Here is a 20,909-nt window from a genome sequence, read left to right on the forward strand (position 1 = left end):
CGCCATAGCCCGCTTAAGATGCTGCTGCTGCCTCTCCCCCTCCCACATCAAAAACGGGGCTCTGAATAAAAGCACTCCTGCCCCGCCTCCATCCCCAGATCCGGAGCTCTACGGGGTAGCGACGTGGTTTAAAAGCGGTGTCATCGCAGGACCAAGCACCCCTTTCTGTCCTCATGGGCCCCCGTAGTTCCGGGATGTATCCGCTTCCGCCCTCCTTTGCCACGGCGTCCCTCCCGCAACGTCCCTCACGGGCTGCCGTAGCTGGCCCCGCGCGCGCCCTGCGTCGGCGCCGCCCCCTCGCCCCCCCCCCCCGGCCGCTGGCTGAGGGAAAAGGAAGATGGCGGCGGCGGCAGCGGAGGCGCCCGCCTTGGAAGCCACTCCGGCCGCCGCGGCGGGGACGGCGGCTCCGGGGACCGCGCGGAGGGCGGCGGCTCAGCGGCCGCGGGCGGAGAAGTAGGCGGCCTCGCCGTCCCGGGCGCAAGCGACCGAGGAGCGCCGTCCCACGCCTGACGATGCTGTCGGCCTTGAAGAAGCTGGTGGGCTCCGAGCAGGCCCCGGGGCGGGACAAGCCCATCCCGGCGGGGCTCCAGTCCATGAACCAGGCGCTGCAGCGACGCTTCGCCAAGGGCGTCCAGTATAACAGTGAGCGGCGGCCGAGGGAGGGGAGAGGAGGCCTTGCCGAGCCTTTGGACGGGCCGTTGAGGGCAGGAGAGAGCCGTACGGAGACCGGGGGGGGGGAGGCTTGGATGGGAGGCCTCGGCGTGAAGGCGGCCCGGGCGAGTCGGCTGCCCCGGGCTCTTCCGAGGGGAAGGGCCGAGTAGGAGGGCTGGGACCGGCCCGTAGCAGCTGCGGCTGATGGTGGGGTGAGCGTTGGTTGGGAGGCCGGTTGGGGCCCCCCGAAAGGCCCCGTCAGGCCGCTTTGGCTGCTCCCGAACAGGCAGGGCGGGGGTGGGTGGGGATCAAGGGCTTGCTCGGACGCTCTTGAGGTCCCCGAGGCCCATCGGCCAAGCGCCACTTCCCTCCCGAGGGCCCCGATATCACTCCCAAAACGAGTGGCGGTTCCCGAAGCCAAGTTTTTTTCAGTCTCTGTTGAACTGCTCTGCCCTCTGTCCCTTGGAAGAGAAGCCCCTGCCTGCTTTGGTCTCCGTCTCAGCTGCTGATTTGCTTGCAGTCCTTCAAACGGGGCCCTGCTGTTGGGATGTTTTTTTGTGCCTCTCCGACTTCTTTCCTTCAACGAAGGCCACGTTACCCTCCTGTGTTGCTTTGTCTGTGGGGAAACACAATCCTCCTCAGTTACCTTAGAACCGGGTCCCGTTCCTTGCAGTGGCATTGAGGCCTGTGTTGAGATGGGTTGGGTTGAGTTTCCCTGCTTGAGTAGGACAATGTTGGGGGCAGTGGCTGTTCTCCTAACATTTCCTTGGCTGAGCACAAAGGCCTGCCATAACGCTTTCACTGCCCCAGAGCAACCGATTTTCTCAGCAGCCTGCTTTTCCACAGTCACACTCTTTTGACGTCAGTTTTATTTTTTTTAAAGTAAATTTTTCAATGAAAAGGCCGGTGACTATTGGCACGTACTGCTGTGGCTGCCAATAGCCATTCCCGCCTCGACCGTTCCTTTTATCTTAGAAAGCAGATGCCTGTCTTTAAGCACACCGACTGGTCTTTTGTCTCTGCAGCGCTCTTGACTCCCTTTATCATTCCTTCATTTTTCTTTCCCTAGTGAAAATTGTCATTCGAGGTGACAGGAACACAGGAAAGACCACTTTGTGGCATCGGCTGCAGGGAAAGAAATTTGTTGAGGAATATATCCCAACCCAGGAGATCCAAGTCACCAGCATCCATTGGAACTATAAGAGTGAGTTTTGCCAGCTATTGGGGACAGAGAAGCACTTTTTTCTTTGCTGTCTGATGTATAACTCAACACTGGAGCCACGTGCTGCTCTGGTCCCCTCATTGGTAAAGGCACGTTGCCGGAATAGGCCTGTCCTCGTTTTTTTTAAACACACCCAGCCATCTGCTCTATGCCACGTGGGTCGGGGGTAGCTCTAACAGTGTCTGAGTTAACTGCAACTGAGCAAACTTTTCTAATCTATGTGCCTGGGTGCCTTTTCCAGCTACTGATGATATTGTGAAGGTTGAAGTCTGGGATGTGGTTGATAAAGGTAAGGTCTCTCCTTTCATTCGGATGCTACAGTCATTATATAGTATTTGGATTAGGCTTGAGAGGGTTGGGAAACAGGCATCTCCTCTGCCTGCCCCACTGGCTTCCTAGGGGTGAGCGGAGCATCTCTTTGCCCGTGGCTACTGCTTTCTGGTGCTACTCTTGAATGTCCCCACTGGAAATGTATGTTCACCCTGTCCAGTTTCTGTCTCCTCTTTCTGCAAAGTGATGGGATGTCTCCTTCTGAGCTTCCAAAGGCAGAAATGTTGTGCATGAGGTGGGGTGTGGGAAAAGATACGTGTTTGGGACCCTCTTTCTTTCTGCACAGCTAGGAGACCAACTGTTTTCACAACTGTGCTCTTCCCCTTTCAAACACTGCAGGCAAGTCCAAAAAACGGGGAGATGGGTTGAAACTGGACAACGATCCTCAGGAGGTGAGGCACACTCTGACCTGCTGTCTTATAAAGCATCAAGTCCTTCATTTGCACCTGGTGCAGCCTCTTGTTTCCTGTACGCTGTGAGACATCCCGGGAAGCAGCCGGAGATTTTTCGAGATCTTTCTCTTTCCACCCCAGGCAGAATCCGAGATGGCCTTGGATGCGGAATTCCTGGATGTATATAAGAATTGCAACGGTGTCGTGATGATGTTTGATATCACCAAACAGTGGTAGGGACTGCTGCCTTCACCCTTCCCTTGCTGTGACTCGGTACAAGAGAAAGGGCTTCCTCTCTGAGAAGTGGAAAAGCCTCGTCATCAGGCGTTACACAAAGCTTGTAGATGATAAATGCTTTTCTGCTCCCGAAGAACTGAGAGTGTCAAGCAGAACTGATGAAGTACATGGCTCTGTGGGGGAGGAGGGGTCTCCTTCAGCTGCTCTATTGACTCAAGGGGTCTCTAGGTTGTTGTGCCTCCCGTAGGCGCAGCCTCTTTCAGAGCTGTTGTGGCAGAGTTGACCTGGACAAGCATCGTTCAAGGAGCTCTCCTTTCCACTCCATCCAGGACTTTCAACTACATCCTGAGAGAACTTCCAAAAGTCCCAACCCATGTACCCGTCTGCGTGCTTGGGAACTACCGAGATATGGGCGAACACCGGGTGATCCTGCCTGACGATGTGCGGGAATTCATTGACAACCTGAACAGGTAAAAGCATCCATCCTGTTAAGGAGCTTCAGGCTACCTTCTGGGAAGCCCTCCTGGGGCCTCTTGTTCATTGCTCCACTTAAACCTGACTTCTGGCGAGCTTGTTACCTAAAGGTGGCAGCAGTCTGAATGCATGCACCGCATCCTCCTCCAATAATGAGTCGCCATTGTCCAGCATCTCACTGGCACCTTCTGGGCACGTGTGCCAAATTGCTGCCCAGGCAGTCAGTAAATTCTGCCCAGGCCTTTTTTCCCTAGCTGGCATCTGCTTTGCTACCGTTCATCTGCAGCAACTCAGCAGAGGGTGTGAGTGGGCGGAAGTGCTGTGCACGTATGACGAAATGCCTGCAAACTCATTGTGTGCTTGCTTTGCATTGATCGGTTGATCTCCTTCATCTAAGCTAGCATCCACCAGACATTGTGGGCATAAAAACTGGACATGCCCCACCGGCGGACGGGTGTGTGCTCTCTCAGCTCTTGTGCCTTTTTCGGCAGCTGTTTTCAGTTGAACTGCTGGCAGCCATTGCCCTCCCCCCTCCACCTCCCAAGTTCACGGGCAGCAGGCCTCTTCAGCTAATGCCCCTACCTGGCATTAAGGCGTGCCTTGGAAGGGCCGTGGACAGCATGATAGCCCCTCGGCAGGCTGAGTCAGCTGCAGTTGGAGGGTTGGTCTCAAGCAATCATCCTCTGGCTCACAGTCTCTTCCCCCCCCCCCCCATCCACTTTTGACATTGAACAGGCCTCCTGGCTCCTCCTACTTTCGTTATGCCGAGTCTTCCATGAAGAACAGCTTTGGCCTCAAATACCTGCACAAGTTCTTCAACATCCCCTTCTTGCAGCTGCAGGTAGGACTTCGGCAGCTCTTTCCTTGTAGGGACCGGGAGACCCAGCCAAGTCCTGTCTACTGAACAAGGAGAGGAGTGGGCTCCCCAGGAGTAGAACTGCTGCTGTTGCCCTGTGGCTGCACACTGAGTGCCTGGTGGCCTGCGAGGAGCCACAAAAAACAGAGGAGAATGAGAAGCTGCTTTGTCTGGATTTAGTCCATCCCTAGATGCTCTTTTGGGTGGGGAACCCCCACCACCCCCTGTTTTGCACCTGAGACTGTCACCTCACTGGCCACAAGTGGCTGTTCAGTTCATGACCTCCCCCTTGGGGCAGAGGAGGGGAGGTGGTGACGCCTGAGCAGCCCCTTGCCTGCTCTGAAGCAGGTGATCTCCCCTCCTGTCTCTTGCAGCGAGAGACTCTGCTGCGGCAGCTGGAAACCAATCAGCTGGATATTGACGCCACCCTGGAGGAACTCTCCGTGCAGCAGGAGACCGAAGACCAGAACTATGAGCTGTATGTCTGATGAGGACGCTCCCCCTTCCGCCCTTCTTATTTCGGGTTCTGTCTGGGGGCTTTTCTGGAAGCCTCTTCCCTTCCCGCTAAAAAAAAATCCCAGGAATTGTCATTCAAGCCTGGCCTCTCTTCAGTTTGGAGGAAGCTCCCGAGATTACGTTTTCTCTCCCCGACAGGTTCCTCGAAATGATGGAAGCTCGTGGCCGGGGACATGCCTCTCCTTTAGCCACCAATGGGCAGAGCCTTTCCTCAGGTTCCCAGTCTCCGGTGGTTCCACCGGGCAATGCTTCGGAGGGCTCCAGCCCCGGCACCCCCCAGCAGAGCTTGGCCAACCCCGCCCTTGCCACGGACCCCGCTGATCCTCCAGCACCAGGACTGCCGCCGGAAACCCAGCCATCCGCAGCCATTCCTGCACCAGCTGCACCGCAGAAACGTGGTATCATCGCTCGGCTCTTTGGGACCTCCGCAGCTCCCGAGACTGGTGCTCCCTCTCCAGGTGAGGGTGCAGTGCTAAAAAGATATAGGAATCTGGGTCCTCGGGTGGTAGTTTGGTGGGGGTGGGAGCTGACGAGCGGCGCAGTGCCAGCTTAGGGAAGGAGAAATTCTGTGCCATGGTGGGCCCTTCAGACCCACAGTTGATCCTGGGCTTTGGCAGGGCTCGACTGGTTCCCCTGAGGTGCTTCTCTTGTTTCCCAGATCCTGCCCTTCCTGCCCTTCCTGCAGTTGCTCCCTTGAAAGTCCAGAGCGTAGAAGACTTTGTCCCCGAGGAGAGCCTGGACCACAGCTTCCTGGAAGACCCCACCCTGCAGAGAGACAAGGGGGGGAAACAGGCAGGAAAGGCTCCCACCGACAGTGACAGGTGGGAGACCCTGTTTGGCAGCTTTGGGCTGGATTCAGGAGGAAGCTTCCTCCTCCTCCTCCTCCGCCTGCAGGCTGTGTCATGGCCCATGACTTTCTCCTTGCAGTGACAGAGATGCTCCTGGTGGGAACCCCTTGGTTGCTGGCTTCCAGGATGACCTGGACCTGGACGAGCGTCTCTTCAGCAAGCCCCCGTTAGCAGCAGAGCTGGTCCCAAGCCAAAACGTGAACCTGTCGAGCGAGGAAGAAGAACCCTCCAAGTTCTCTGGAGGGGGGGCTGAGGATGCTGCCTTAGAACAAGAAAGAAAACGGTAAAAGGGGCGCCGGGAGTTGTGGGGTATTGGCGACTACAACTCCCAGCAGCCCTCGCTGCTTCGGCCCATAGCAAGATGGGAAAGGGAGCTGCGTACTGCAGTGTGTGAGGGAGCAGAAGTTCTCGGCTCCAGCTTTAGCAAGCCAAAAACCATTGCAGCTCAGTTTGAAATGTATCATTTAAACTTTTCATCAAGCCTTATATAAAAATGCAAGAGAACGTGGCAAACTTTAAAAACAAAAATATAGCAGCTAGGGAAACTCGGTTCATGTGTCGGGAAGTCCGTGTGTAAGGAAAAAAGCCTTTTGTCTCGACAGGGAGGGAAGGAAGAGTTGTGGGTTGTTAACTTTGCAGATTCAGGGTTTGTGGGATTTTGCCCCGTCCAGTTTTTCCCCGTGACATGAAATCCTCTAGATTTCAACCCAAAAGACTGAAGATCCTGCGCCAGGCGTAAACGGGTGATAAATGTTTGTGTGTGGAACGGAAGAACCGGCAGTTCCCTCTTCAATGCAGGCCTTGTTGACTGAGCCGCTAAAGCAGGTGGTGTCTCTGCAGAGCCACATCGAGTGCAGACTGTGGCTGCTGAACCACCCTGAGGCCTCCGGGCACAGTCCTCACTCTCCTTTTCCTTCCTCCAGAGCTTCCAAAAAGTCCTTGAGACTCCCAGAGCCCTTGGCACCCTCCACATCCACAGAGCTGAAATCTCCCTCCGGCCAACCCCCCCTTGAGCAGAGCAAGAGAGCAATGGCAGCCGGGGACCCTGAGGCCCGTCCGCCCCCAGCGCCCTCTGCCCCCAAGCAGCAGGAGTCCGAGAGCGACTCGGAGGGGCCCTTTGCCACGCAGATGCTCTCCTTTGTGATGGACGATCCAGACTTTGAAAGCGAGGAGTCCGAAAGCCAGAGCAAGCGCCCAGTGAGTCCCTGCCCTGCCCTCACCCAGGTTGGCAAGGTTTAGACGGGGGAGACTGAAGCAAAGTGGCAGGCTGTCTCTGAGCATCAGCCGGGGCCCCTCCTGGGAGGCTTTACGCTGGGCCTTCGGTTCGGCCCATCGCATGTTTTCTGTGGGTCGGCCGGGGCTCTTGTTTCCCCAAGGAAGCACATGTGGGTCCGAGGAGTGGGCTTCCCTGTGGTTTTGACAAGGGGGCGACAGTGGGCACTGAGGGGCCTTCTCCCCTTCGCCTCTAGGAGGAGTTTCCAGTGCGAGAGGATCTCTCGGACCTCTCCGAGGAGGATCCCCCTTCCAGACCTCCCCAGCTGCCCAAGCCCGTCACCCGCTCCTTCCGAGTGAAGAATGAGGCCGATCTCTTTGGGCTGGGGCTGCAGAAACCCGTGGGCCGGGACAGCAGTGAGGAAGGTGAGGAGCCTCGGCCACAATCAGAGCCTGCCTTGCAGATAAGGCCCCAGCGCTTTCCCCCAGCTGTGCATTGCCACAAAGGCCCCTTCCCCCTAATAAACATGCTATCAGTTGGGGGCTTTTCATGCTGACGGAGGCTGTGCTCCTGTCCGGTTGGAAGCTCACCCTCCTTTTTCCTGCCCCTTCTCCTCCCAGCCGCAGAGAAAGAGAAGCAGTCCTTGAAGGAGAAGAAGAAGAAGAAGAAGAGGACCAGCAAAGAGGTGGGTCGCCTGCATAGCTGCCTTTGTCCGGGGGCAAGAAATGTTTCTGAGCTGAGCCCCCAAAGGGACCCACGCAGGCAAAACAGACTCCCAGGCTCTGCTCAGAGCGGCCCCTTTTTAACCCAGCACAGTCCTTGCCTTCCTCTGCACTCCTCCCACGCTTGCAGGCTCTGCGGGGCGGGTGGCTTTGGGCCTCTTGGGGTGCTGCTTGGGGGACGCCCCCCCCCTCCCGCTTCACGCTTTCTCCCCAACTGCTTTTCCAGGAAGAAGCGGAGAAGGTTTCCGGGAGGAGAAAAAGCCGGCCGAAAAAGAGCGAGGAGGAGGAGGAGAGGGGAGAGAAGGAGAAGAGAAAGCCCTCCAAGCAGCAGCGGGGCAAAGCCAAGCCCAACGGGATCAATGAGCTGGAGGCCTTCCTGGGGGGCAGTGCTGGGGCCAGCAAGCAGCGGGGGGTTGGAGACTATGAGGAGCTGTAGCCCCTCCCTAGCCAGGTGCAGGGGGCAGCCGGCCCCAGCCCACCGTCACCGCCCCTCCCTGCCTTTCTCTGCTGCCCGGAGCCAGAGGGGCCGGAGCCAGAGGAGGGGCCTGCGAGGGGGTCAGAAGCCCCCGGCCTCTCTGTCCTTTCAGCTGGGGCTCCTGAGAGGGGGGGGGCTGCCCACGGAGGCCGCATCGTGTCCCACTCAAAGTGGCCGCTGCCCATCGGACGATGGATCCGTGCTAATGTTCTTTTTGACGAGAGAAAGGGCTCTGGACCAATGGCTCCCCTTAGAGCTTGGGAAGTTGCAGGGTCCCAGCCAGGTGTGTGTGGAGTGGGGCAGAGGCCTTCCATGGGGTGGGGGTGGGGGGGTGTTGCAATGATGTAGTTTTATTCTGGCAATTTGGGGGAGAGAAAGGCAGACATAGGTGCCCCCTCCTCCTTCCCGCCCGTTTCTCAGTTGCCCCATTTTGTGCACCCTGGAAGCCCCTGGGAAGGAGGCCAGCCCCCACAGGTGGAGGGGTGTGTGTGCTGTCCACCCCTTTCCTGGCTCCTCCTTTAGTGGGCTCCCCCACACACACACTTTCCGGATCCCTGTCTCCCAATCACTGCTGCATGTCTTTGCCCTGAAATCCAGCCAGCTCTTGGGAATGGCTGCCCCCACTCCTGTTTTCTGTCCCCCCTCCCCCCCCCCGCCCTCTCTTGTTCCTTCACTCGCCTGGCTCTTTGCCCCCAGTGACCTCAGAGAAAAGCGGCTGCAGATTCCGGTGCATTCCGTTGTGCCCTTGTTTCTAGGTGTGGATTGAAATTGGGCAGTTTCGACATTCCTCCCCTCTGCGTCACCCCCCTCCCTTGGGGGAAATGGACTGGTCTCCCTTGGCCTCCAGCAGCCTGCATGGCACAGGGGGTGCCCTCAGGGCCTCTGGCCTCCCTCCCTGCGCTCTCTTGGGGGGGGGAGGGTGTGCATGACTAACCCACTCTTGCCCCCTTGCCCCCCCCAAGACTCCCAGACCCCTCCCCCCCTTCCCCCATGAACACTCCCCCCCCCACTCCAGGAGCCTCTTCTCTGCAATGCAACTGGCAACTGAGCCTTGTGCTGTTCACTCCCCTTTTCTTTATTCCCTTCTTCACTTTGCTTTTGGGAAAAGGTCCCAGTGATGCACTCCTCATTCCAGCTGATAAAGCTCTCGGTTGTACAACTGTGTCCCGTTTCCTTTCTTTGGGCGACCCCTCAGCTGGATCCAGGCTGGCTCTGGCTCTGTGTGTATGCGTGTGCGTAGGAGCTTAGAGACCCCATCCTGATCCGAGTACTCCCCGCCTGTTTGGGGAGGGGCTTGGCCTGGCCTGTCCCTCCCGTGCTCTCCCCTCGGAGTCCCCTCCAGAGCGCCCCCCGCCTCCTCCTTGGTGCCCTGAGACAAACAGCTTTCTTCACACGCATTTATTGCAGTTCATGTCATCCCAGTTTGTGGTTTTTGGCTCCCCTGTTTTGCAGACGACCCTCCCTCCCTTCCTCCCAGCCCTTCTTTCTGGCCTTCCTCCCACTGTCCAGCGGAGCTGGCCTTTGTATTTTGTGCAGGAAGGGTGAGTGAACCCGGGGGTCTTTTTGTTGTCAGTGGTTGAGCTCCAGGCTTCCTTTGCCATCCCGCATTGCCACCCACCACCGCTGGCGTTGCTGTGGTAACCTGCCAGGCAGGATATTTATTTATTTATTTATTTGGAGTTTTTATATGCCGCCCAATTCCAAAGGACTCCGGGCGGCTTACAAGAAATATAAAAAGCACATAACGACAAAACAATTTAAAACAACAGACACCCCTCATACATTCATTCTAGTCGGGGCCGGACCTCAACAGTGAGGTCAACAGCCCCAGGCCTGCCGGAATAGCCAAGTTTTTACGGCTTTCCTGAAGGCCATCAGAGTGGGTATGGTCTGGATTTCTGGGGGGAGCTGGTTCCAAAGAGTCGGAGCAGCCACCGAGAAGGCTCTCCTCCGAGGGCCCACCAGCCGACATTGTTTGGCCGACGGCATCTGAAGGAGGCCCAATCTATGGGATCTTACCGGCCACTGGGAGGTATGTGTCAGCAGGTGGTCTCGAAGGTATCCTGGCCCTAAGCCATGTAGGGCTTTAAAGGTAATAACCAAAACCTTGAATTGAGCCCGGAGACCAATTGATAGCCAGTGCAGCTCATGGAGGATAGGTGTAACGTGGGTGTACCTCGGCACACCCAATATCGCCCGCGCGGCTGCATTCTGAACTAACTGCAGTCTCCGAACGCTTTTCAAGGGTAGCCCCTTGGATGTGGTGCTCTGGTCCCCAGGAGGGCGGGGGGGGGAAAGGTTGGTGGGATTCTTCCCTACCTTGTCACCCGCAAAAAAGCTAAGGGAAGAGAAGGGGTTGGGTGTTCCTGGGAGACTGGCATGGGACCACCCCTTCTCTGAAGACCATAACCCTGGGGGTCAAGGGCTCCTGTGCTTGGCAGGTACCTGGGTTGCCACGTCCTGATGTAACCCTGCTGGTCGGCCTGCCCGGCTCTTCCACCTCCCAGCCCATCCAGGAGACGCTCCTGAACCCCGTGAGATTCAGCCATCGGCTGGCTTCAGCTGCAGGAATCTGGACTCGCCTGGCAGCGGCCAACAGGGTAGTCGCCCACGGCAGACCCCAATAAGCAACTGTTTCCCAAGAGGGCAGCAGCCTGTGGCTTTCAGCAGATTGGAGCTGGTCCCAGGCAGAATTGGGCGTCCCCCTTCCAGATGTCCATGGATGCAGCTGCTTCTGTGGGGCCTGCCCTGCGCTCAGCAGGCCTTTGCCTCTTGAGGTTTGAGGTTTTATTCAACTTGTATGCCGCCCTACTCCCGAAGGGACTCAGGGCGGCAAACAAACCGGAAGGGAAGGGAACAATACAAAAGGGGGAAAAAAACAAGACAAACAACAATACAAAACCAGTTTAAAAGGTCTCAACAAACACACCAATTCGAGTGGGGATGGAACTCAACAGCCCCAGGCCTGCCGGAACAGCCAGGTCTTAATGGCTTTACGGAAAGCCTGAAGGGTAGGGAGGGTCCAAATCTCCACGGGGAGATCGTTCCAGAGGGCCGGAGCAGCCACAGAGAAGGCCCTCCTCCGGGTGGTCGACAATCGGCATTGGCCGGCAGATGGAATTCGGAGGAGGCCTAGTCTGTGGGATCTAATAGGTCTTTGGGAGACCTGGCAGGAGGCGGTCTCTCAAGTACCGAGGTCCGATACCATGTAGGGCTTTATAAGTGACGACTAGCACCTTGAAGCGTATCCGGAGACCAATAGGCAGCCAGTGCAGCTCGCGGAGGATAGGTGTTACGTGGGTGAATCGAGGTGCACCCACAATCGCTCGCGCAGCTGCATTCTGGACAAGCTGGAGTCTCTGAACGCTCTTCAAGGGCTGCCCAATGTAGAGCGCCTGCACTCTGTCTGAACATGGGCCGAGTCTCCCCTTCAGGGCCTGGCAGGAGACCTGGGCGTTCTCTCCTACGCCACCCTTCTCGCCAAGTGACTCCTGCAGGAGCAGCTGCCAAGCCTTTGGTGCTCCTAGCCTGCCTCTCGCCCTGTGTGGGAAATGGGTGCTTCTACGGGGTGGGCAAGGGAAGGCTGCTTCCAGGTGTGTCTCCCGAGGGGTTTCTGCAGTCCATGCCTGCTGCAGGGGCAAAGGACGACCTCCAGGCTCCCAGCCCAGATGCCGCCTTGGGAGGAAGTGCCAGAGTTGCATCGCCACCACTTGCATCCTCTTCCACAGCTGCCTTCCTTGATGCAGCAGATTTTCCTTAGGGGGTAGATGACGGTGGATGATGGGCCTTGTGCTGTGCAGCCCCAGATCAAAGGCCGGGCGATTCCTCCTCCTCGCTGCCATCCCTACCACCTAATCCCTCCCAGGCTGAGCCCCCCCCCTTTCTCCCAGCAAGTGAGCCTTAGAGGGATCCCGGCCGGAGGAGGAGGCCAAAGAGGCCACCTGGTGCCCAGAGCTTTTCTCTGCCTCTCGTGCGCCCCCCCCCACAACCAGCCATCCTCATCCAGCCTCCAGATTTAAAAGGAGGGAGCCAGATGGCCGGCTGGGAGGTCAAACAGCCACAAGGCTTGGCAGCAGGATCTGGTGGCAGCCCGGACTTCATGCCCAGCTTGTGAGGCTGAAAATTCAGCTGGGCCCTGCGAGCCCCCCAAATGGAAGCCGAAGGCTCAGCTGGATGTACCCAGGCAGCCAAAGGTGCCGCCTGCGAGGGGAAGAGGCCCCCTGCGGCCATTTTAAAATGCTGGGGGTGTTTTCGTCCAAGCGGATCGAATGTTTCCATCCCTTCCTCTGCTGAAGGTAGAAGGGTTTTCCTTGCAAGCTTCATGATTCATCCCGAACAGGCTGCAGGCTGGGCAGGTGGAGGAGGGCCTTCCCAAAGGGGCCGTGGGCGGCAGGGGCTACCTCTGGATCAGCTCTGCCCATCTGGGTTGACAGCTGCTGGGGGACAGAAGACATACAGAGAAGAGGAGCCTTGATGCTGGATTCGCTTTATGACAAGATTTTGCTCCTGGCTTGTGGCGGGTTTAGAGGTGGTGGGGGTGCTGACCCGTCCCCAGGAGGGCAAGATGCCCGGTGCTAAGGAACCTCTGCCTCTCGCAGCATGACATGTGCTGAGGAGCCTCTTCTGTAGCCACAAGAGCCTCCACGTTCAGGAGCAGTGTAGCATGAATGCCAGGTGCAACCAGTTGGAGCGAATGGTTAAGCCACCCCGTCACGTCCATGTTACGTGGTTGATCCAAGAAGGTGAATGTCAGATGGAGGGAGTGGAACTGTTGGGAAGAGAAGGGTAGACTTCTGGCCGGCCCAGCCTTTCCTGGCTCCTGAGATTCGGCCTACCTGGTTGCAGGTGAGACAGGTGCTCGCCTTCTTCCTTCCCCCTCCCTCGCCTCTGCCTCTTCCTGGCAACGTCACCCTGAGTGAGACTTGGCTTGCTTGTAGCCAAGCTGCCCAAACAGCCTTCCCTGTACCGGGTGTGGGGCCACAGGTTGGCCTCTGATTCCCTGGGGCTGGAGGGGGGGGCTGGGGTGGGACAAGCAGGGGGCAGAGGAGAGCTCTGGCCAAGCAAGTGGGGAGGGGTCCAGCCCTGTCCCGCTCCATAGCAGGTCGGGCAGCTTTCTCGGGTGAGGGGAACAGCATGGCTGGATGCTTTGCCCAGGACAAGGGGTGCCAACAGGAGCCTGCCAAGTGAGAAGACGTTTCTGGCATTTTCTGGCTCACTTGTCTGTTTTTCCCCAAGGGTCCTGTAAACAGGGCTTCCATGGGCTGGCGGGGGGGGGGGGGGCTAAATACCTCCAGATTCAGAGGCAGTCTACCTGCAGGGCCAGTCTACCTCCAGTTCTGCTTGTGGGCTTCTCTCTGGCACGATTTTGCCAAGGTGGGTGAGGAAGAAGAGGTTGGGCTGGGAGGGCCATTCCCCTCCTGGGCTGGGAAGGAGGGAGCTGTGCTTGGGTCCCTCCCCCTCCCCCAAAGCAAATTCAGTGGGGACGGTTAGGAGGGGGGCGAGCACGCTGTGTAAGATTGGAGGCCAACTCCCCTTCCTCTGCCCGGCCGAGGGAGGCAGCTGCTCCCGGGGCTTCCCTGCCGCCTCCTCTGCGCTGGACGCGTCCCCTTTAAGGGCTGCCGGTGGCCGCTGGGGGCGCTGCGGAGTCCAGGAGGGGTCTGTGCCGGCGGCCGAGCAGGTGCCGGAGCCGGGGAGGGGGCGCCTCTTCTGCGGGCACCCAGGCGAGGTGAGGAGGCCGGCGCTTGCGGCAAGGGAGAGGGGGTGCAGTGGGGAGGGGGATGGCGTGCATGGCTGGGCACAGAGTCCTGTTCCCTGGAAGTGGGGAGTTCGGGGCATCCCCGGCTGCAAGTGGGAGGGGGCTCCCCCCGTCAAGCCCAGGAGCAGCAAAGGGGGTCCGGGCTGGGGGCTGCCGTGGCTCTTTCATCTGGGAGCATCTTCCTGGTCCCCTCCCCCGCCTCCTGCTGAAGCGCTATCCATCCGCCAGCCATGACGTATGGTGAAGAGGGAGCCCCCCCCCCCGCCCGCTTCGCCTTTCAAGTGTTGGCATCTCTCTGGGCATGCAGAGGGGCATCCCTTCCTGTGCCACCTCCCCCCCCCCCCGCTGCCTCGCTCAGGTGGGTAGACAATGTTGGTGGGGGAGAAGGCAGATTTTTGGGGGGAGGGGGAAGAGGGGGTCCCCTGCGTGATGCCCTCCCGATGGCCAGGCCCCTTGGGCTGCCTCTCCATCACCCGCAGTGTCATCCCGGTGGAAGGCAGTCGGGGGGGGGGGAGCACTCCGGTGAAGGCGCCTGATGCTCCTACCCTTAACCCTTCGGCTGCTTGGCGCATCTTCTTCCTTCCCGAGGCTTCCGAGGCAGAGGGCAGCTGTGTTCCAGCAGAGGCTCCTGCCGAGCTGTGGGACAGAGGGAGACACCTCTAGGCGCGTGCAGAGTGCATTTCCTCCCCAAGCTGTGAGTCAGAGTATATGTAAAGGTGGGGGGGGATGGGATGGTGACGTTCAGACATTGCAAGGGTGGAAGCCCAGGTGTGTGAGCTGATCCCCACCTGGTCCCCCTCCCTCCCCCCCAGCCCTTTGCACACGCTCTGTTTGGTGCAGGGGCCCTAGAAAAGGAAGAGGGGAGAGTATAGTGGTTGGCCAAGTCCACGGCCACTGTGAGGTCTGGCCTGAAATTGTCCTCGGATGGAAGTTCCTTGAGGCCAGTTCCATCCCTCCCAAAACAGCCCCCACCCCAGAGGGGAATGGTAGCGGAGGCCTCCTGCCAGGGCTGTGGGGAGAGGATGGCCGTGGGGGAAGGGTCAGCAGAGGGAGATGGACCTCCTGGCGGTCTCGGCCTCGGGGGTCCTGTGCCAGGAGGCCCCGCTTCCAGGGGACGAGCGCTGTGACGCCAGACATGGCAGGAAAGGCACCCGGGCCAAGGACGGAAGGAGGGGGGGGGTTGCCTGGCAACACCGTAACTGGCACTGCCCCGGTGCTTGGAGTGCCAGCGCTTGGCAGCCCCCGTGTCACGCTTCGGTTCCGGAGCTCCCAGGGTTCTTCTGGCTTGGAGGGGCTTTGTAAACGGGTCCCCTCCCTCCTCGAAGACGGGGGGGGGGGCTGAAATAGCCTTTTTGGAGCATTGCCTTGGCTTTTGCCAAAATAGATTGCAAGCAGGGAAAAGGTTTTGCAGAAGATGCAGGCCCTGGGAAGGGAAATGGGAGGGGGTGGGTGGGTGAAAGGAAGGGAGTGGTTTGGCCAGGCTGCAGGGGATGAAAGCCCTAATGGGGGTAGGGGGTCCCCAGTGGGGGTTTCTGAGTCACGTGGCAGGAATGAAAGAGATCCCCCTCCATCCCCCCCCCCTTTCCCTGGAATTCAGGGCTGATGATGGGGAGTTCTCTGATTCAGGGCCCCCTTTTCATAGTTCAGCAATGAGGCGGGAGAGACCACGGGGCTTTTGCAGGGGGGGGTTAAAAACAGATGAGACCCCCCCTTTTTTTTATATTCTGCCTTCCCCGTTTGATCCCAGGGATCAGAGTGCCTGATCTTGGTCTGTATCTGAACCGGACAGAGCATCTCCCCTGCTCCTGGCCTTCATTGGAATTTCCCAGCATGCATTGCTTCCCAAAAGAGAGAGGGGTTTGTGTGTGTGTGTGAGAGAGAGAGTGATTGAGAGAGGGAGGAGAAACCATGGTAACCGTGCGGTCTAGGAGTGAGACCAGCTTGCGTTTCTGTGTCTGCTCCCTCGTGAATATTAGCAAAAATGCCAGCCATTCGGCCTGCTTCCCCTCTAATCAGAAGGCCAGGCCTGTAGGGTGAGGCTGCCAGTGGGTCAGGAAGCGCTTGGCTGATGGCAACCTGAGCCATGGGGGGGGGGGAGAGAGGAAGGGGGGGCTCCTTGACCAGAGCTCTGTCTTGTCAATCAGCCATCACTGCCTATCATCCCAGCCCCCATTCTCCTACCCTGGGAGCTGGTGGGGGGAGCGGCCCCTGGCCTGCCTCTCACCCCCCCCACCTCCCCGTGGGTGCTGTGCTTGGGCCCACTGCTTAGCGCCCTCTCGCTCCCTCTTTCCAGGCCTGGTTGCCTTCACTGAGATGATCTGAGGAGGGCTGGAGACGAGCTGGACTCGGATTCTAAGATGACCCGAACAGACCCACCTGACGTCCTGGTGTCTGCCGTGTGTCAGGACGTCCCGGTGGCCTCCACCCGCTCTGCCTTCTGCCAGCCCAGCAGGCGATGTGACTCCTCCATGTCTTCTGCCCTCAAGAACCCGCCTGCCCAGCACTTCAACAAGCGGCACTGTCGCAGCTTCGACTTCCTGGAGTCTCTCGACGACCCACCGGTGCCTGTCACTCCCGCCATGGAGCGGCATTCCCGGCGGCCTCCCACGCCAGAGCCCTCCTCAACTCCCGGCGGCAAGAGGGTGTCTCTCCGGGCCGCTGTGCAGGAAAACTATGTTTCCCAGGTGAAGGACGCGGCTTCCCGAGCCGAGCCCAAGAGACGGGCCCGATCCAAGAGCGCCCCCCGCGCCAAATCCACCTTCACGCCTGTGGTCATTCCTGTGGCTTCGGGTTCCCCACCGGCCCCCACTAGGAGAGGGCGGGAAGTCTACCGAGTGCCCCGAGAGCCTGAGCGGGTAGAAGCGTCCCCTCGCCGGGAAAGCAGCTATGCCTCCATGAAAGCCCTGATGAGCGAGGTGCACCCCATCAAGCTGCAGCCTCAGCGGGCCGGCGGCAGCCGCATCTCACCCCTCTGTGTCACAGGAGTCAACTGCCCCGAAGAGGCCGCCCCGGCTGCCAGGCCTCCGCCGCCTAGCGTGCATGTCAAGCGCCGGGTGGACATCAAGCCGGATGAGGCTGCCGTACTGCATGCAGCTCGCAGTGCCAAGGGGTCCCACGGCCATGGCGAGGCTCTCCTGCCCTGGCCTCGGCCTCCAGGGACGCCCCACAGCTTGACCGTGCCCAGCAGCCGGCAAGTGCCCATGTCTCGGACTCCCACACCCAGCGATACTTACAGTGGGGAACACCGAGGGCTGGCCCCCTACGCCCCCGAGTTTTGTGATGGAGGTCCCACTGTGGCCGAAAGCGGCTGCCTTCCTTACCTTCCCTACGTGCCCCCGAGGTTCTTCTACACAGAGGAACCAGGCAGTTTCCCTCAGAAGAGTTCCAGCTACAAGTCCTACCCTCCCCCTTATGGGGGCCAGGTCCTCCCGCCCCAAACCTTCTACGCAGAAGAGCCTCCTCCCCCAGGGGCCTTCTACCCTCTTCCGGCCAGGAGCTTCCTTGTGGAGGAAAGCAGGGGCCCTTTTCCCATTCAGGAGGCCCCTGCTCAGACTTTCTATGGGGACGACCCTCGCCTTTACACCCCCAGGACCCTCCCTGGAAAAGCGGTTTACCCAGAAGACCCCAGGCCTTACCCCGCCTTGAGGGCCAACCCACGCATCTTCTACACGGAAGACTACGGGAAATACCACGAGCGGGAAGCGCTGTCTCGCACTTACCCCCACTCACGCATGGCTCCCTCTGTCCAGTTTAACGACTGGTACTGCCCTGAAAGGGGGACGGTGCCCTACCCAGCCTGGCAGATGGCCCGCTTTCCAGCTCACCAGCCTGCCTCCCAAGCCATGCTGTCGTCTTGGCACGCCAGCTACAGCGTTAGTCCTCCCCGGCTTGGTGTGGACACCAGACATTACTCCAAATCCTGGGACAATATTTTGACCCCTCATGTGCGCCGGGAAGACCAGCTGCTGCGTGGCCGTAGCTACGAGAACCTGCTGTCTCGGGACCCACATCGTGCTTTCTCCCCTGATGACCGGCGCCAACCAGTGGTGGTGAACCTGTCCAGCTCTCCCAAGCGCTACGCTGCCCTTTCCCTCTCGGAGAACTCCCTCGTGGAGAAGATGCATGCCGACAGGGGGCGCCATGGCTGGTTCGTCACTCCAGAGATCACCATCACGGACAACGACATCCGAGCCAACCACGGGCTCGGCAAGCACGACAGGCGCTCAGCCAGCTGGGATGTCCTGGATTCAGGGGACGCCCGAGACAGGGCCTACGTTCCCCACCAGTCCTACGGCCCAGACCCTGGTGCCAAGGACAGCTCCGCCCGTCAGCGCAGCCTGGAGCAGTTGGACGAGCTCATCACTGACCTGGTCATCGACTACAAGCCCCCTTCCGTCTGCCAACCCAGCGAAGTCAGCAACCTGGCCGATCAGCTGCGGCAGTTGATCAGCGATGGGCTGGGGCTGCCTCCCAAAAAGCCGGACCCCTGGAGGCCCTCGGAGCCCCACCCCACCAAAGAGCAGCCTGGCCGCAGCTCCTTCCATGCCGACCTTTGGAAGGACCAGGGCCGCCGCTCCACTGAGCCCCCGGACCCTCCCAGGCCCTTGGAGAAAGGCCCGGAGGACTGTTCCCCAGATCTCAGCGCAGACGAGGATGACCTCATGATGTGCTCCAACGCCAAGTGCCGCCGCACGGAGACCATGTTCAACGCCTGCCTCTACTTCAAGTCCTGCCACAGCTGTTACACCTACTATTGTTCTCGCCATTGCCGGCGGGAGGACTGGGACACCCACAAGGAGAGCTGCATCTACGGGCGGATCGGCAGCACCTGCCGCCACGTGCTGCAGTTCTGCCGGGAGAACGGTGAGGTGCACAAGGCCTTCTCCCGCATCGCCAAGGTGGGCTTCCTGTCTCGGGGCCGAGGGGTGCTCTTCCTGGGCTTCCCCAGCTCAGGCTCTGCCGAGAACTTCCTGCAGTTTGGCCTGGAGAGCTTGCTGATGTCCCCCACTTACCTGTCACTGCGGGAGCTGGAGGGCTATTCCGACAACCTCGGGGAGTACGCCCAGGAGCTGCAGGAGGCGGGCCAGCAGTACGACCCCCAGGAATGTTTCCTGCTGAACGTGACCGTGGCAGTGGGGCAGGAGGTGCCCGAGCGGCCCTCCCCCAAGGTACAGGTGCCAACCGTCCGCAAGTATGCCAAGATGGCCTTGGCGTCCTCCAGCCCCGAGAAGAAGATCCTCAAGAAGGAGCGAGACATGGAGACGCTGATCCTGACGCCTCCTCCCGGCACGGCCGACCTGGACAAGGACGGCGAGGAAGGACGCAAAGCGCGAGAGGTCTGCTTCATCAACATCCAGCGCGAGCTGCGGATTCGCGGCGTCTTCCTGCGGCACGAATTCCCGAAGGTTTACGAGCAGCTGTGTGCCTTTGTGGAAAGCAACAAGCGCTTCACGCCCACCACCATCTACCCCATGGATAAGAGGACTGGCAAGCAGTTCATGTGCATGATCATGGCCGCCTCTGAGCCGCGCACCCTCGACTGGGTGGCCAGTCCCAACCTCCTGGACGACATCATGTGAGCCCAGCGGTATGGCCAGAGGGCAGCGGCCTCTTCCCTTCTCCTCTTACATCAGTGCTAAGGTGATGGTTAGTCTCTTCCGGTTCTTTCCGAGCAAGGAGTGGCCAAGGTGGGGCCCAGCAAGGGACGGGGCCCCTGGGAGAGAGTGGGCCTGCATTGGTGGCCCTCTGCTCTTACTGGACATTCGTCATCGTTTGAAGGACGGGTCCAAATCTGATCACCTTCAGAAAAGCGGATATTTTAGGAATTCCAGGCTTTCTTGGTCAACCGTTAAGAAAACAATCCTCAGCCTTACAGTCCGTTTTTCTTCTGAATTCCTCCAGACAAGAATGTTCTTACTTCATGGATCGATTTCCTTTATTTTTAAAAATTGATCCTGGAGAATAAAAATGAGGTAGGGGGAGAGTTTGCCACTAGCATTTCAGTGGGGGGTTCCTTCTCCCTGGCAGTTTAATCTTGCCATCTTTGCAGCCGGGCTTGGCGGAGGCTCGGCTGCAGTATTGCCCTCCCCACTCCCATCTGCTATCCTGTAGTAAACCAGGACAAGGGAAGGGGCTCTCGGCCTGGGCCCACTGTATGTGGAGGGAGCAAGGGAGGGTGAGCCGCTTCCCACCAGTGATGCCTCCCCCCAAAAAAAATCCAGGCAGAGAAATCCAGGTCAGAAGCTGTGGGGAGGAAAAGCGGTTGCTACGGTGATGCTCCATCCCTTACAGGAAGGTGGGAAGGGGGTCACTGCCGGCTGGAAAGCGGAGGATGCCAGGAGCTTCGCCTGGCAGAGGGAAGAAGGGCTGCGCACGAGAGCCTCAGTCCCAAGGTGGTTGGCTACGCATGGGGAATTGGGGGTGGGGAGGGCTGTATGGATGGTTTTTGTCTCTGGGGAAGGAAAATGTATAACGCAACATCGATTTGAGTGGGCGGGAGGGCTCCCGGGCTCTGCCTCTTGGGGAAGCACCAAAGCTTGCTGCCATATTCCGAGCCTTGGGACCTAAGAAAGCGATGATAGGCAGGTTGTGGCTTGGGAAGGAGACAGCCTCCAGCGTCTCTGCACGAGTCCCTGCTCTGCCAGCCAGGTCGCTCTCCCCCTTGGAGAGGACAGTCTGCCGGTTTCTCCATTCCCATGTTTATTCAGGCCCCCGATGAAGGCTGGGGAATCTGTCAAGGGCAGCTGCATCTTCCTGAATCTCTTAGGTCTGTGTGAGCAAGCGAAAGAGGGAGGGGAGGAGGGGATTCCAGGGCCAGGTATAGATGATATTGTGGGGAACCGGGGCGGGGGGAAAGAGGGCTGCATGTGTGTGTGTGTATGTGTATTTCACTGCAGTGGGAGCATCCTCAGGACCCCAAATGTGTATGGCTGGAGGGAGGAAGCTGGAATATCCCTTTGCTCTGGCATTGCCCCATGGTGACCAGGGGGTGGCTGATTCATTTGTGGCACTATACTGTAAGGCATGGCCTGTTTTGGTAAGCCACAGAGTTCCTGCCCCCCCCTCCAAAGAAAAGTCCCTCTATCAAGGGGGAAAGGAGCTCTTGGTCTGCAGGCAGCCCCCCCCCTTTCCCCCTCTGGCAAGCTATCTGGAGGACCAGAGGCCCACTTTCCATCCACTTCCCCCCCCCCCCCGCAAGTCCCTTCTCCAGGATTCCCT

The 20,909-nt window shown here is 59.1% G+C and overlaps 2 protein-coding genes across 3 annotated transcripts; both read left to right on the forward strand.

Annotated features, from left to right (window-relative positions):
• Nucleotides 1-300: 300 nt before the first annotated feature.
• RABL6 (RAB, member RAS oncogene family like 6) lies at nt 301-9,095 on the forward strand. 2 transcript variants are annotated; one of them, XM_032233031.1, is made up of 15 exons: nt 301-642; nt 1,721-1,855; nt 2,115-2,162; nt 2,543-2,595; nt 2,737-2,828; nt 3,162-3,302; nt 4,042-4,147; nt 4,537-4,640; nt 4,817-5,136; nt 5,337-5,499; nt 5,606-5,809; nt 6,450-6,723; nt 6,996-7,164; nt 7,360-7,424; nt 7,688-9,095. In XM_032233031.1, the coding sequence occupies exons 1-15, from the start codon at nt 513-515 to the stop codon at nt 7,895-7,897; spliced, it is 2,214 nt and encodes a 737-aa protein (XP_032088922.1). In that variant the 5' UTR covers nt 301-512; the 3' UTR covers nt 7,898-9,095. The 2 variants fall into 2 exon arrangements, with proteins under 2 accessions (XP_032088922.1, XP_032088924.1); XM_032233033.1 differs by lacking the exon at nt 2,115-2,162.
• A 6,953-nt stretch (nt 9,096-16,048) lies between these two features.
• AJM1 (apical junction component 1 homolog) lies at nt 16,049-19,294 on the forward strand. Its single transcript, XM_032233243.1, has 2 exons — nt 16,049-18,221; nt 18,306-19,294. The coding sequence occupies exons 1-2, from the start codon at nt 16,049-16,051 to the stop codon at nt 19,268-19,270; spliced, it is 3,138 nt and encodes a 1,045-aa protein (XP_032089134.1). The 3' UTR covers nt 19,271-19,294.
• The last annotated feature ends 1,615 nt before the right edge of the window (nt 19,295-20,909 follow it).

This window comes from Thamnophis elegans, chromosome 16 (genome assembly GCF_009769535.1).
Source record: "Thamnophis elegans isolate rThaEle1 chromosome 16, rThaEle1.pri, whole genome shotgun sequence".
NCBI classification, from domain to species: Eukaryota; Metazoa; Chordata; class Lepidosauria; order Squamata; family Colubridae; genus Thamnophis; species Thamnophis elegans.

Bases quoted from the DNA above. Each gene is read 5' to 3' on its own strand.
- RABL6 (XM_032233031.1), top strand. From the start codon at position 513: ATGCTGTCGGCCTTGAAGAAGCTGGTGGGCTCCGAGCAGGCCCCGGGG. The intron at 4,148-4,536 runs GTAGGACTTCGG...TGTCTCTTGCAG, and splicing joins TCCCCTTCTTGCAGCTGCAG to CGAGAGACTCTGCTGCGGCA. The intron at 5,500-5,605 runs GTGGGAGACCCT...TTCTCCTTGCAG, and splicing joins GCTCCCACCGACAGTGACAG to TGACAGAGATGCTCCTGGTG.
- AJM1 (XM_032233243.1), top strand. From the start codon at position 16,049: ATGACCCGAACAGACCCACCTGACGTCCTGGTGTCTGCCGTGTGTCAG. The intron at 18,222-18,305 runs GCAGCTCCTTCC...CCTTGGAGAAAG, and splicing joins CACCAAAGAGCAGCCTGGCC to GCCCGGAGGACTGTTCCCCA.